This window comes from Mus pahari, chromosome 6 (genome assembly GCF_900095145.1).
Source record: "Mus pahari chromosome 6, PAHARI_EIJ_v1.1, whole genome shotgun sequence".
Classification (NCBI taxonomy): domain Eukaryota; kingdom Metazoa; phylum Chordata; class Mammalia; order Rodentia; family Muridae; genus Mus; species Mus pahari.
Genome location: NC_034595.1, coordinates 82,902,262 through 82,918,732, shown reverse-complemented (window position 1 = coordinate 82,918,732; position 16,471 = coordinate 82,902,262). Strand labels below are relative to the sequence as shown.

The following is a 16,471-nucleotide window of genomic DNA, read 5'->3' as shown; positions in this document are numbered from 1 at the left end:
AACCTTTAGCTCATGCACCCTCCTCCACTTCATCTCCAAAGTCACCATGTCTTGAATTTTGGGGAGTGTTTTTAATTACTTCTGCATCTTTATTATTAAAAAATATAGCTTTATTTTGACCTATGAATGTCATATAAATTATGTAACTTTTCTTACTCAACATCATTTTTGAAACTTACTATGATCAGAAAGAAAACTTCAAGCAATTACTAAACCTCATGTGGTTGACATCTTGATGTTTTCTTTTATACCTGGTTTGCAGTGGATCTTAACCTACATCTTTAAAAAAATCCTGATTTAGGATGTGTGCCTGGAAATAGGGTTTAGCAGAATGTTTGGATGTAGAATATGAGTTGTTTCTTTTCACCTTTGCACCTTTTCACCTTCGGCACTGCATCTCCTTTAAGTGGTTGCAGTCACTTAAGCATTCTCACCTGTGCTCTCAGAAGAAAGCCATTTTAAAACTCACTCTTGTGTGTGTGGTGTGCATGAGCTTGTGTGTTTATAAGCTTGTGTGTGGTGTGCATAAGCTTGTGTGTTTGCGTGGCGCTTGTCAGCAGGGGACAGAGGAAAATGTCTGGCCTTGCTCTGTCACTTTCCATCTTATTCCAACAAGACAGGGCCTTGTCACTGAAGTTGTAATGAGGCTAGTGGCCAGCAAGCTCCACTGATTTCTCTACCTCACCCCTCCCACAGTGCTGGGGTTACGGCACATTTGACCATTACCACCAGCTTTTTAGCATAGGTTCTGGAGATTTGAATTCAGGTCTTCATACTTACCAAGCCATCTCTTGAGCCCCAGAAGGTCCTGTCAAAGAATCATTAACTGGGGGCTGGAGAGATGGCTCAGCAGTTAAGATTGTTAAGGCTGCTCTTCCAGAGGTTGTGAGTTCAATTCCCTGCACCCACATGCAGCTCATAACTCAGGTTCCAGTAGATCTGACTCTCTCATCCAGACATGCAGGCAAAGCATCAGTGTACATAAAAATAGAAAAAGTTAATTAAAAAATCATTAAGGGGGCTAGAGAGATAGCTCAGCAGTTGAGGACACTTGCTGTTCTTCCAGAGGACCTAAGTTTGAGTCCCAGATCCCATATNTGGCAGTGCACAACCACCTGTAATTTCAGCTTCAGGGGATCCAATATCCTATTTTGGCCTATGTGAGCAGCTGCATATACATGTGGCACACACACACACACACACACACACACACACACACACATAGGGGGAAAGAAATGGAGAAATGAGAGACATATGTTATTAATAAAAATTTTAACATAATTTCAGATTTCTGAGAATTTAAAAGAGACTAGTATAAAAATTCATAGGTAGCCTTTACCCACATTCCTCAAATAATATTATTTTGCTGAACTTATTTTATCTTCATTTTTTTTGTTTCTTTTACAGCCATTTGATTGTGTGTGCATATGTGTACATGAGCTTTTGTTTATTTTAGACAGTGTTGATATCACATATAAATATTGTCAAAATTGTAAAAGAGAACCCATTGGCCTCTGATGGCTCACGTTTCCAAACCACATTTCCAAACCAAGTTCTGTGAACACGTCAACCTGCAGGGTTGTTCCTTCATCTACTTTTGCCTTTATGGTTCTAATCCACTATAATCCACAATAGACAAGATTGTGTGTTAAGGTTAAAAAAAAAAAAAAGAAGTCTTCTAGCTTTCCTGGGTGGTTTCTAAGTATAAAACATGAAAATGTTGAAAGATTTAAGAAACAAAAAAAGAAAACTGAGTATTTTCAATCAAAAATTTAAACATAGCCGGGCGTGGTGGCGCATGCCTTTAATCCCAGCACTCGGGAGGCAGAGGCAGGTGCATTTCTGAGTTCGAGGCCAGCCTGGTCTACAAAGTGAGTTCCAGGACAGCCAGGGCTATACAGAGAAACCCTATCTCGAAAACCAAATAAATAAATAAATAAATAAATAAATAAACAAACAAACAAACATAAAAACAAAATTCTTGTCTTTATTTTTATAGGTGTTCCTTGGAATTTCACATTTAATGTGAAGTTTTATCCACCCGACCCAGCACAATTAACAGAAGACATAACAAGGTAAATACTTGATCAGTATACTATAATTCTTGTTATAAGCTCTGGGAATTTGCCTACTCTAACAGAAGAAAAATGTTAAATGGTTAATCTAAAATACAAAGTTTCTGATCCTTTCAAAGTAGGCTTGCAAATACTAAGTGAGCCTAAAAGACTGGAACTTGACAGAAGCCAGCCTGGCTTACATGTTACACCAGCCAGGTAGTCAGTCATACCATACCACGTGGTTATACCACACCATGTGGTCATGCCACACCACGTGGTTTTACCACACCATGTGGTACGTGGTCATCATAACCTGGTGGCTTCTCTTAAGCCAGTCTCTAAGGGCAAGACCAGACTGTTCTGCTGCATTCCTCTTAGAGTTGGAAAAAGCAAAATTTCATAATAATTATTATAATTATGTTCTTCCTTTTAAACCATCCTCATGAACTGACCTGTCTTTTGAGCCTATTTATTTTATAGCACAAATCTTACATAAAAATAACCCATTGAATTTTTAAAGAAAATTATCTTTGTTTGATTTTAACAATGGCTCAGTGATTAAGAGCATAGGCTCCTGTTCCAGAGGATCTAGGTTCGATTCCCAGCACCCACGTGACAGTTCACACCTGTCTGTAATGCCTGTACCAGGGGATCCAACACCCTCCTCTGACCTCCATGGACAATGTATGCTCATTGTACAGAGGCATACATGCAGGTAGAACACCCATATACAAAATAAAAATATAGGGAAAAATTTAAATGAGGGAGTAAACTCTTAAAATCTGATTATTAAATGGTGTGAAAAGCCTGTAGCATCTTCTAAGGTTACTTTGTTGCAAAGTTGTTCTCAGTTGAGATGCAGATTCTCTCCCTGAGAGATTGTTTTGTTCATTTTATACATGTACGTGCTTATGTATGTACTTAATAGTATGTGCTCAGTATGATCGTATCTTTACCTCCTTCAGATATTTCCTGCTTTCCCCTTTTTCTAAACTGTTTTCCAACTCTGTTCAACATAGTTACAGTATTTGTATTTTATGGAACTGTTTCAAACAAAAGGAAGAAACAGTGTTACAATAACTAGTCGAGTGCCGCTGAACAATTACCTGTAATGCTTTCTTAGCAATCCCTTTCCTTCTCCCTTAAGCCCACCCTGCCTTCTTCCTCTTTGTCTGCCTGTATTCTGTTCTCTTGTTGTTACTGAGACATCTGCATCTTTTCTTTTTTGGGTGTAGATACTATTTATGTCTTCAGCTTCGGCAGGACATTGTTGCTGGACGTCTGCCCTGTTCCTTTGCAACTTTAGCCCTACTCGGGTCTTACACCATCCAGTCTGAGCTGGGAGACTATGATCCAGAACTCCACGGTGTGGATTATGTTAGTGATTTTAAACTGGCTCCAAATCAGACCAAGGAACTTGAAGAGAAGGTCATGGAATTGCATAAATCATACAGGTGAACATGTCTCCAGATATTCTGTATTTATTTTGGCTATGAGTTTTGATCCTTGACTTGTTATTGATTCATTGTTTGCCATAGGAAGAGTCACCCTGAGTTCATTTCCCTTTATTGTTTAACTTTGGGAGAGTCATTCAAGCCCTCTGAACCTCAGTTTTCTTATCAGGGTAATAGACATTTTTTTGTTGTTGTTGTTGTTTCTGGTTTTTTGTTTTTGCTTCCAGTTTAATTGAAAATTTTTATTATTTCTAGGTTTATTGAAATTTGGTTTTGTTAGTCATCAGAGTAATGGTCATTGCATTGTAAGGTATAAACTAAATGAGATAATACATGTGGGGGGGAACTACTTAGCACAAGGCCTTGCACACAGTAGGTACTTAGTAAATGATAGCTATTGCTATTATTGCCTTAATTTTTTTCAGGTTTTAAATGTGTACTATGTTAGGTGCCTAGAGATTTTGAGAATAGGAGATTCTAACTTGGGTTCTGTACACGCAGTGGATTCAGAGGTTTTGGTACTCTAGAACGTATTTTGTAAAGTCTCCATCAAATTCACTGACTTTGCTGCTTTTTATGAAAATGATGACATTGGGAGGGGACCCAACCACAATCAAGAGCAAGGTTTATCCTTTGTTTGAGGCAGGTTGCCTCTGTCTTGTCCTGGCCCTGTGAACTTAGATGATACACTGAATTTTTTTCTTATTTTGTTCCTTAAGTGTCTGATTGAGATTATTACTTTGGAAGAAATGAAGTGATGGATACGTTTAGAAAAGAAAATGCGTGTGTAATATATAATATAATCTTGTAATGTCACTAAGGTGACACCCCCAATTGTATTTCTTCCTCCATATATTCATTTTTTTTAATTTGAATGACTTACTGTAGCTAAATTTGACACGCTGCTTCAGTTTGATCTTGGCATTGGTTTACACTGAGCTACTCAGCTCTGATGGAATCAGTGTGGAGAGAATAAAGGAGGTTACTTGTATGTTCATGCGTGAACACCCGTGTGCACATACATATCAAACACGAAGACACACTTGTAAATTAAAAAATAAATGAATAAAAAGTTCTGTTCACTAAAGAGTTTTCTTTCAGGGATCTGTGAGATAGTTCAGTGAGCAAAGACATTGGTTACCAAACTTGATAAAGCTGATTTCAGTCCCCAGAACCCACATGGTAGAAGGAGAGAACCAATTCTTTCAAGTTGTTCTCTGACCCCCATACATGTATTATGGGATGCATTTGTGTAAACAAGTGGATTAAAACAAAACAGAAATTAATCTTCCTCACTAGTATGCGTGGCTGCAACTCTTGATCCTCCTGCCTCCACCTTCTCAGTGTAGACATTATGAGCACACCATCACTGCCCAGCTGAGATTAGTAGTGTTTTAACCAATGTGGTTTTAAAAATAAATATTGTATGCTGAAATGTGTCAACATTTGGATGAATTAACTCAGTCAATAATATATGAAATACATATTCTTTTAAAATAATGCAGGTCAGGTGTGGTGGTACACACCTTTAGTACACTCAGGAGGCAGGCAGAGACAGGAGATCTCTGAGTCTGAGGCCACTCTGGACTACAGAACCAGTTCCAGGATAGCTGGGGCTACACTGAGAAACCGTGTCTTAAAAATAAATAAGTAAGGGGTTGGAGAGATGGCTCAGCGGTTGAGAACACCGACTGCTCTTCTAAAGGTCCTGATTTCAAATTCCAGCAACCACATGGTGGCTCACAACCATCCATAACAAGATCTGACGCCCTCTTCTGGTGTNTCNGAAGACAGCTACAGTGTACTTATAATAAATAAATAAATAAATAAATAAATAAATAAATCTTTAAAAAAATATTAAAAAATAAATAAATAAATAGGTAAAATAATGCACAAGTAAAAAGACCCACAAAAAAAATACTAGGCAGACTAGTGAATTCTCAAACATGTAAGTTAACAGCACAAACATTTCATTGATTTGTTTTCATATTTCACATTTCATTGCTCTTTAAGAAACTGCTCTTAGAGAGATAGCTCAATCAGTAGAGTGCTTGCCTTGAAGGCATGAGGACCCAAGTTCAAGCTCCTAGAGCCCACATAGAACTCTTGGAAAAAGCCTTGAATGGTGGCATGTGCTCGTAATCCCAGCATCAGAAGGACGGAGAAAGGTCGATCCTCACCGAGGGGCAGAGAAAAGTGGATTTGGGGGGCTCACTGGCCAGCCAGCCCAGCAAAACTGCTGAGGTCAATGAAGAGACAAGGGGAGAAATGCCTGAATAAGGACACCCAAGGTTGGCCTCTGGCCTTCACACACATACACATATCACTCTCATATATGCATGTACCCCCTCCCCACCCCATACATCATGAACACACACACACATACACAAAACTGCTCTTGTTTCAATATAGTATCATAAAGTATAAATATAGTATCAAAAATATATCAAAAAGATTTAAATTTTAGTGTTATTGTTTTTAAAAACCCAGTGGATTTATTGCTATTCTTTAAGATTTAGTAAATAAACACTTAATCTTTGCTTAGTTTTAAAATGTATACAACAGTAGAACACGTAAAGAAAAGTGCTTTGGGGCTGGAGAGATGGCTCAGTGGTTAAGAGCACTGACTGCTCTTCTGGAGGTCCTGAGTTCAAATCCCAGCAACCATACGGTGTCTCACAACCATCTGTGATGAGATCGGATGCCCTCTTCCTGTGTTTCTGAAGACAGCTACAGTGTACTTACATATAATAAATAAGAAAAGAAAAGAACAGTGCTTTGTAGTCTCCAATAATTGAGGCGATAGAGCCTTCCTGAGACTGGAAGCGTTTGGAACCCACTGGTTATGCACTGGGCACATAGATGAGGTAGCCCACTTCACTTTGAATTCAGATCCCATTCCTTTCTAGCTCTGTGCCTCTTGGTATGTTACCTAAGTCCCCTGAAGTTCAGTTTTTTATCTGAAAGATAAGGCTTATCCAGTAAATTTTATAGTTAAGTCAGAAAATGAATATAAAGCACTTAGCAAATGATTATACCTGTAGGATAGTAACTTTTGGACATCTGTAGTTGCACACATCCATTATCTCAGCTCTTGGGAATTGGAAGCAGAAGGCTCAGGAGTCAAGGGTAACCTCAGCTACAATAGTGAGTTAAAGGCCAGCTATGACTACAATAGACTCTGTCCCAAAAAAAAAAGTCAAAATCATCAACAACAACATAATTTTTAGTCGCTATTTTATAAACTATGTGAGTTTGGGTCTGGAGGCCAGTTTTAGTACTTACCAGAACTTAAATAGAACAATCTTAAAAGAATGATAGTTAATGCTCTGTTAGATGAAGAATAGAAACTAAGCAGTCAGGTCTTCACTAGAGGACATAGATGTCGGCCCTCATGGGATTTACTTGTTCCATTCTGGACAAATTGGTAATCTTCGTGACAAAAATCCAAAGGAAGTGTTAATATACCCAGTAACATGGTGCTTTAACCAGTTAACGAAACTCCTGCTAAGGTGGAAGCTTTAAATGTGCTAAAAGGTTCAAGCCAATACCACTCTACTCCTCAGGCAAGCACAAGACAGCCTTCACATGAGGAAACTGGTGTAGTGGCCCTTTTGAAACTATAATTAACTCTTAAAGGTAACACTAGTAAATCAAGCTTTAAAAGTAATTGCCCTCTGCTTTTGGGAACTAAGGAGGCATGCAGACTTGTCGGTTGTCCCTACTTAATTATTTGAAATCACAGTCCTGAGTCAGGAAAGGTAACAGACATTGTTAGGAAGCTGCCACAGAGCACTGGCGCTCATGTGATAGTGATGCCTTTGCTGCATAAGTCAGCATAGGAGAAGTGTGCTGTAATGTCTCTACGTCATAAGCAGGGGTTGGCTGGTGCCAGGGCTCTGTGGCTTGGTATGTTGTAAGCTGCAGGACTTCCAAGTGGTAAATTGTCCTTTGCTCCTATTCTAGATCAAGCATGCTTCATGGTCTAGAAATACCTAACTTCTTCCCAGCAGGTTTGTTCATGACTTTTAGAGGTCTTGAAAATCTTAGCATAAACTTTAATCATATTTTTTATGGTGAAAGATAATTTATGGTTTAAAAATACTTTTTTTGTTTTGTTTTTTGTTTTTTCGAGACAGGGTTTCTCTGTGTAGTCCTGGCTGTCTTGGAACTCACTTTGTGGACCAGACTGGCCTCGAACTCAGAAATCTGCCTGCCTCTGCCTCCCGAGTGCTGGGATTAAAGGCATGCGCCACCATGCCCGGCTTAAAAATACTTTTATTTTGTATGTATGTGGATGTTTTCCTCTTGTGTATGTCTGCACAGCACATGTGTTAAGACTTAAGTGCCTCAGAAGCCAGAAGAGGGCGTCTGATTCTCTGAAACCAGTTAGACATGGTTGTCGGCCACTATGGAGGTGCTGTGAACTGAGCCCACAAGAGTAGTAACTGCTAAATGCTGCTCCTAACTTATTATTTTAATTTAGAAAATATATATGTTGTACTTACATATACAGATGTCTGTGGGTGGTATGGTTCTGGGAGATTTTCCCCATTTTTTTATGTTATTTTCCTAATTTTAATATGTGAATATGTGTGATTCTTTTAATTGGAAAAACCTTTCTGGGACAGTAGGTGGATCTGAATAAGTCAGTTACCCATGCTGCCAAGGCCTCTAGCTTAGGACATCGGGGTCTCAGCAGGGTGTGGGCAGTGTTTGTGGGTTAGAGGACAGTCTGGCTGGAGGAGTTACAGCTCTTGGGGTATCATAGTTACTGTTCTATTGCTGTGAAGAGGCGTGAAGCGACCATGACCAAGGCAACTCTTACAAAAGAAAGTATTTAATTAGGGGTTGGCTTATAGTTTCAGAGGGGAAGCAGGCAGGCATGGTGCTGGAGAAGTAGCTGGGAACTTTACATCTTGGTCTGCAGGCAACAGGCAGAGAGAGTGAGACTGGGTCTGGCATGGCCTTTTGAAACTGCAAAACCCACTCCCAGTGACATACTCCCTCCAACAAGGCCACACCAACTATTCCTTCTCAAACAGTTCAACTAACCAGTGACTAAGCATTCAAATGCATGAGCCTATGGCGCCATTTTCATTCCAACCACCACACAGGGCATAGGCACTGGGGAGTGGGAATCAGAGTCCAGGCAGAACAGGCAGCTATCCATGTGTGGTAAGGTCTGGGAAGAATACTGGGGACAGCTAGATCAATGATCAGAGGGAAGGAGTCTATCCCTGGTGGTCTGACATGGGGAGTCAAACCCTTGTAATGTATGGAGGGCATCTATATGTAGATAGCAGCCCAGAGTGGTGCATTCAGAGTCCAAGTAGGTTAAGAGGATGGGAAGGGTGTCAAGGGGGCAGAGTTCAGAGGCTGCAAGGAGAGCTTGCTTATATACTGGGTGAAAGAAAAGAAAGATTGATCAAGTTGATCAAAATATTTAGGGTAGTTTGTAAGGAAAGGTTATACATGTATGGAAAGGGGGAAAAGAACCTGATGGCATTACATTAAAGCCAGAGGTTTCAGTGTACACTCATAGTTCCCAGTATATAGATAGGTGGTTACAGACACAGACATAAGCAGGTGCATAATAAATACTGGCATGCTTTAATTTACACTGTGCTATAATGAGATACTCAAAAAGCGGATGAGAAATGTTTCAGAGGAGACAAATTGTCCTTTTAGAAGCTCCCACTGACCAAATCTCAGGTGATTTAAGCAAGAAAATAGGTATGCAAAATAAATGATGTATTGCATTGAGAAAAATGAGAGTCTGGTTTGGGGATGTAGCTCAGTGGCACAGCACTTGCCTAGCATGGGGAGCACCAAAACAAATAAATCCAACCAGGAGTCTTCAAGTCCATAAGGACATACACAAATAAGTAGTGTGATGGACGGATACTCACTTTTTGAAACGAATTCCTACAAAGAGATAAAGAATTTGAGAGAAACCTGGGAAACATCAGTGATCCAGTGGACGTCATCTGTGAAGGAACAGATTGAAGTTATGAACACTGATAGGATACAGTGCAGGCACAGCTCTTACTCCCATGATACTCCTGGTAAAGACACATGACCCGGGGCTGCGGATATAGCTCACTGTGAAGCACTTGCCTGGAGCCCAGGAGGCAGGACTGTTCCAGATTAAACTAGAAGTAATCTACAGCAGGACCATTCTGTAACAACGGGCCCAACCTTGGTGAATGAGATTTGAGAATTATGAGGCAGTGTGTGGCAGCGTTAATTTCCTGGTTCTGACACTATGTAGAAAGATGACCTTATTTGCAGGAAGTACATACAAAAGTCTTCAGAAATCTTGTGTCATTAGATTTGAAATTTACCATGGCTTGGCGGAAAATAATTTACATTACACATGACTTAAGAATCATAATTGTTGCCAGGTGTGGTGGCGCACGCCTTTAATCCCAGTACTCGGGAGTCAGAGGCAGGCGGAATTCTGAGTTGGAGGCCAGCCTGGTCTACAGAGTGAGTTCCAGGACAGCCAGAGCTACACAGAGAAACCCTGTCTCGAACAAACAAAAACAAACAAACAAAAAGAATTATAATTGTTTCTGGGCACAGTGACATTTCTTTAATCCCAGCACTCAGGAGGCATTGACAGGCAACTCTCTGAGTTTGAGGCAGCCTGGTCTATAGAGTTCCGGGGCAGCCACAGCTACATAGAGAAACCCTGTCTCAAAACAAAAACAAAATAAAACAACTCCCCAACCTCAAACAAACCATAATTGTTTCAAAAATCCAAAACTTAACATAAAAAGCATCAGCCAAACTTCAAGAATCAATAGTTTCAAGAATGAAGGTTTAAACCTCTCCCTTTACATCTTCCTCAGACCACAGTGTTGAAGGTAATACACTTACCTAGATATGCAGTATGAACATGTATATTCAAACTGATGTCCCTTAAAGTTGAAAAATGAGTATAGGGAAAATTCTTTTTAATTGTTTCTCTCTTTAAAAAAAGTTTGGGGATGAGAGTCGGGGTTGAGACAGCGTCTCATGAAACCTAGGCTAACCCAAACACCTTCTCCGCCTGCTCCCATCTCCCACAAGCTGGAATCACAGGTGTATGCCACTATGCCTAGCTCCATATTGTTTTTTGTAATTTTATTTTACAATCTGTATGTAGATGGACCACTGAACTATTAGAAAACTAAAATTCTAGTACTAGTAAACATTTATAGTTTACAAAGCAGTTTCACAACCTTAATCTAATTTGATCTTGATAGTCACATTTTATGTATTCACCAAAAATAAACCCTCATTGTTATCCATATGGTGCACAAATAGATATTATTATGATTCTTACCTCATAGGGGAGACTAAAGGAGACATAGACGTGACTCTAGGGGCAGGAATCAGGGTTCTGGTCCACAGAATGTGACTTGAACCGGCTGCCTCTTAACTGATTTCTAACCTGCTGATGATCTGGACCTGTTTATCAACACCTAAGGGTAGGAACAACAAAAACGTAAGATAACTGAAAATAACCTCAAGTAGAAGAGCATATCACTTATGTAGAAAGATATACACAATTGTGAAAATTGCCAGAGGTGCTTTGTATAGCTTGCTTCTCAGCCTTCCCAGCCCTCTTTGTTTTCATTTCAATTAATAAATTAAGTGAAATGCTTTAGAGCTGGTGAAACATTTATTCAGGAAAGCTGATAGGATTGTTTTTCTCTTTTTGGTGGTTATTGTTCCAAGAAATCCTTTGTTCTTCTTAATGAGGGTAAAGACAGATGGGTTTGGTGGAGACTTTGCCTTGTTAAGCGAAGAGACCCCTGCTGCTCCTGTGACTCCAGGCGGTCTTAGGGGAAAGTTCCTCGTCCCTGTGTTTTTCCTTGGGGGCCTGCTGCCTTGTTACTGTGAACCGTCGTAATTGGTCCAAATTGTGCAGCATTATGAGTGATGTCTTTGTCTTGATAGCTAACGGAACAGCTCAAGAGCATACTTCAAAAGAGAAGAAACTTAGACTGGCACAGTGAGTGTTTAGACAGCAAGACTGGCTGTTCTCAAACAAGTCTACCCCATTATCTGCCTGGCAGTGAAGACATCTTAATAACAAAATAGTCCTGTTATTAGTGTGCTTCTATTAGCCAATTTATCTGTTGAGATCAATGGGCAGGACCCCATCTGTTACCAGAAAGTTGCTTTTCATCAAATCTGCCCCCAATAAGAGTCCCAGCTAAGTACCATCAGCTGCCCTCCAGTTTAATTTCCATAATAACTCAATTCAGGGTATAGAGAAGAAAAGGCAGCTAAGAGGATCTTGTAAATTGTACTGAGGATTTAATTTGGTCATTACTTTAGCAGGAAAATTAGTAGGAGGGGCTCATGTGTGACCCAGAAGAAGGCTAACGAGGCGTGCAGAACTCTTGCTGGGTGTGGAAGCTTGAAGAAAATGGTCGGGTTAAGGGTTTGCTTTTCTGAGAGCTTTTTGGTGTCTTCTTGCTTTTTTTTTTTAAATTGTGTTTTCTAAGTCATGTTTCAGTTATTTAGGCTCAGATAGTAGGAAGATTCTCATTCTGTAATTATGTTGAGGACTCAAAAATGTGCGTATGTGTGTTTTTATATAAAGTATAATGAATATTCTGTTGTTATTACCATAAGTTCTTCTGCTGTGGCACTGAATTTTCTATTTTTATTCTATCAAAGGTCCATGACTCCAGCTCAGGCTGACTTGGAATTTCTTGAGAATGCCAAAAAGTTGTCCATGTATGGAGTTGATCTTCACAAAGCAAAGGTAGTAATAACTTTGACCTTTATTATCCTGTGTGTATGTGTACATGACACAGACCTGTTAATGTGTATGGCATACTTGTTTTATCTTATACCTATTTACAGCATCATTTATGGCATTTTATTTATTTATTTAGGTTTTTTTGAGACAGGGTTTCTCTGTGTAGCTCTTTGCCATCCTGCAGAACAGGCTGGCCTCAAACTCAAAAGAGATTCACCTGCCTCTGCCTCCCGAGTGCTGAATCAAAGGCATGTATCACCACTGCCTGGATATTTTTGGTATTTTAAAACTTTCCTGAGAAACAATTTTTAGTCTGGCATAACATGCCTAGAATCTCAGCACTAGATGACAGAAGGGAGGCAGGTCTTGGGTTCAAAGGTAGTCTGCGGTTTGTAGAGATGCTCAGTGATTAACTGCATCAGCTGCTCTTCCAGAGGATGCCATCACCATCAGTAGCTCTAGTTCCAGGAGACCAGGTGCCTTCTTCTGTCTTTCCTGGGTACTGCAAGCATGTGGTGCACAGACATACATCAGCCAAAACACCCATAGACATAAAATAAATCTAAAAACCTAAAGCTGGCCTGGGCTATATAGCAAGACTCCCTCCATGGGGGCAAAAGGAAAAGAAGGGAGGAGGAGAGAGAAAGGAAAGGAGCAAAGGACTATGGGAGAAGAACAGGGAGGGAGCTGGGTGTGGCAGATCACACCTGTAATACCAGTTCTCTGGAGGCAAGAGGATTGTTTAAGATAAGCCTACGCTACAAAGAGAGAAAAAAAGAGAGTCGAATTTGTTTGTTTGTTTATGTTTTCAGGTAGAACCTTACTATGTAGCCCTGGTCTGCCTATAACTTGCTATGTAGACCAGGGTGGTCTTGAACTTAGAGAAATTCATCTGCCTCCCAGGAGCTAGGTTTACAGACCTGTGCCATCATGCCCAGCTCGAATTGATTTTTTTTTTTTAAGAATTCTAGGTTATCAGTCCAGTTATCCCTTACCACTTTCATGATCAAAATTTTTTCAACCAAAACATTGTAAAGATAAAAATGTGAACATCTAGGGAAAAATAGATTGTATTTTCTAAAATAAAGTTGCATTTGAAAATACAGAGAGGCAGAAAGGTGCATTTCAGTTTCACAGGGAGCATCACCTAAGAATCACCTGGGTGTTTATTAAATATGCAGACTGCAGAGCTCTGCCCAGATTTATAGGCTGGCCCTGAAGAGGCTCTAGCTTCAGCTATAATGACCATTCCAAATGATGCTAATGATGCCTGTATCAGAACCATTCCCCAAGGCCAGGGATTCTAAGTGTGGTCTCTCAGTCAGTGGCATTTGGCACCACCTAGAAACTTGTTAGAAATAAATATTTCAGGTTTCTCCCAGAGCTAATAAGCAAGTGGGTAGGAACTCAGAAGTCTGCCTGACAAGTTCTTCGAGTGACTCATGTGCACTGCTTAAACCATAGCTCTTTTGAGAATTAGTTCCTGGGTTAGGAAATCAGAAGCACAAGCTTTAATCACAGACCTGCCTACTTAATGCAAGTGGCTTGACTACTAAATGGCCACTAAAATGGCTAGGATTGTTGGAAAGATTGCAGGGAAAGGATTCAAGGGATGATCCCAGACTCATTTAAAGGAACTTAACTAGTATCTGTGATGTAGACAGAACCACATCCAGTAAGAATAAAGGAGTAGAGGTACTTAGCCACAGAAGGGAAATGGAACTAGAGGTATAGCTCAGAGGGTCGAGTGCTTGCCTAGCATGCATGAAGTCCTGGGTTCAGTCCCCAGCTCATAAATGACATTTTTTGGTGCATACCTATAATCCCAGCCCTTGGGAAGTAGAGGCAGGAGGATCAAAAGATCAGTATCATTCCTGGCTAAATGGGGAATTTCAGGTTAGCCCGGATTACATAAGACCCTGTTTCCATCTTTATCATGGAGTCCAGGCATAAACCCAGAGCTAGAAAAATAGAAACTATATCTATGGAAACTACAGGGAAATCTATTTCTTAGCTCAATATGACAAGTTTTTTAGCAAAGTTCTTCAAAGATATGATAGGCTTATCTCAGAGGATGATGAACTAAAACTCTTTCGCTCTTATTTGTTCTCGAATACTCAGAAAACTCACTTGGGAGAAACTTAGAAAGAGATGTTCAAGCATCTGGTCTCTCTTGGACCCGTGGATAATTTTCAGGATTCTCCTTGCCTGAATGTCTTATGAGTTCGTGTTTAGGTTCTGTCCATTTGGTAAAATTTCATTGCGCACTCGGCTCTCTGGAGCCGTCGCTGTGCTCTGGATCGTTCTGCACCGAACAGCGGCTTCCATGACCCTGTGACGTGCTGTTAGGACCTCAGAACCTCGGCTCAGGAGCACTTCCATGACAAGTCTGTTCTGTTTACATCTTGTCTCCTGATGGAGGCTGGTGTCAGAAGTGCATGGAGTCAGATAGCTTGTGCCTTTTCTAAATGCTGCAAAACAAAGTGTTCCTCCAAATAACGTCCGCAAAAGAGAAAGGAAGCTGACAGGCTGGTTCAGTGGGTAAAGGTACCTCATACCAAGCCTGGTGAGCTGTTTGATCCCCAAGACCCATGCGGGAGGAGAGAAGCAGCTCCTGCAGGTTGTCTTTCGACCTCCATAAGTACTTATAGCAGGTATGTGCCCACACATAACTAACTAAGTTTTTTAAAATTTAAAAAAGAGAAAGATGAGCCGGGCGTGGTGGCACACGCCTTTAATCACAGCACTCGGGAGGCAGAGGCAGGCNGATTTCTGAGTTNGAGGCCAGCCTGGTCTACANAGTGAGTTCCAGGACAGCCAGGGCTACACAGAGAAACCCTGTCTTGAAAAACCAAAGAGAGAGAGAGAGAGAGAGAGAGAGAGAGAGAGAGATGGTTGTAACCAGTGGGCTTTAAGAACACAAAAGGACATCTTCTGGTAAGATCTCAGCTACAGTCATTGAATTGAAGCTGTGTTTGATTTATCTCTGTAATTCTTATATATAATACATTTAGGTGCTAATAATTTTCTCTATTGTCATTTTTAGGAAAAAGTAGTCAAGAAGCATTTAACTTTGGAAGCATTTGGGTTTGATAACTAGATAAATAGTCATATGAGTAATTCAGGTGCAGTTTGTTTTTCTTAAATTATGTGGTGATTAATATTTTAATTTTTCTTAATAATTAGGTACATTAATATAAGGCCATTTTCTATAGTGTTCTTTCTAGGATTAGGAATAGTACTTAAAATTTAATATACTTAGCATCAAATTTTTACTGTCAGATCTCTTATGTTAACTTCATGCAATAATGAACATGTACATGTCACAGTGGGTGTGGAGATCCGAGGACAGCGTGGGAGTTTTTCACGCCAGCCATGTAGATTCTGGGGGTGTAACTCAGTTGTAGGCTTGGTAGCAAATGCCTTTATCTGCTGGGCCATCTCACTGGCCTAATAGCGGTAACTCATGTCGAGACACCTAGCTGCGTTACTGAGCCTGTCTCCAACTTAGACAGCATGCCAGTGGATGCTGTTTTTGTTTTTATCGATTGCTTGTGACAGGTTCTGGTTGCTGAACTTGTTGGGTTATTTAATAATAGCCAATAATGTGCTGAGGATGACGTTTGCTTGTCTTTTAGGATTTGGAGGGAGTGGACATCATCCTCGGCGTCTGCTCCAGCGGCCTTCTGGTTTACAAAGACAAGTTGAGAATTAACCGCTTTCCTTGGCCCAAAGTGCTAAAGATTTCTTACAAACGCAGCAGCTTCTTCATCAAGATCCGGCCTGGAGAGGTACATAACTTAAATTTCTTTTCACTCAAACCAAACATGGGCTGAAACCAATTCCTTGTAGCGGGACACGGTAGCAAATGCTTGTAATCTCCGGACTTGTAGTCCTGGGGGCTGAAGCAGGAGAATTGCAAGTTCAGGGTGAGTCTGAGATAGGTAGGAGAACCCTGTCATCTGGGAAATCCTCATGCAGCTAATCCTTGCACTTGTGAGATGGAGAAAGGGGGAGCAGAACCTCCAAGTCGGGCCACATGAGACCTGTCTCTAACACCTACAAAACAGAAGTGAGCAAATCAACCTCCCAAATTGGAGGTCACATTTCAGGATATACCCATATAATTTTAGCTTTTATATAAAGAAGCTATCAAGGTACAACAGAAAATGTTTAAATAGGAGGGTTTTTTTTTT

The 16,471-nt window shown here is 40.4% G+C and overlaps 1 protein-coding gene across 15 annotated transcripts in view; it reads left to right on the top strand.

The window, feature by feature from the left end:
• Epb41 (erythrocyte membrane protein band 4.1) overlaps nucleotides 1-16,471 on the top strand; it is a 150,997-nt gene that overhangs the window by 80,232 nt on the left and 54,294 nt on the right. For all 15 annotated transcript variants that reach the window (XM_029539721.1, XM_029539716.1, XM_029539720.1 and 12 more), the window contains exons 6-9: nucleotides 2,000-2,075; nucleotides 3,293-3,511; nucleotides 12,191-12,278; nucleotides 15,914-16,066. In XM_029539721.1, coding sequence (XP_029395581.1) covers nucleotides 2,000-2,075; nucleotides 3,293-3,511; nucleotides 12,191-12,278; nucleotides 15,914-16,066 — 536 coding nt within the window. The remainder of the gene's footprint in view (nucleotides 1-1,999; nucleotides 2,076-3,292; nucleotides 3,512-12,190; nucleotides 12,279-15,913; nucleotides 16,067-16,471) is intronic.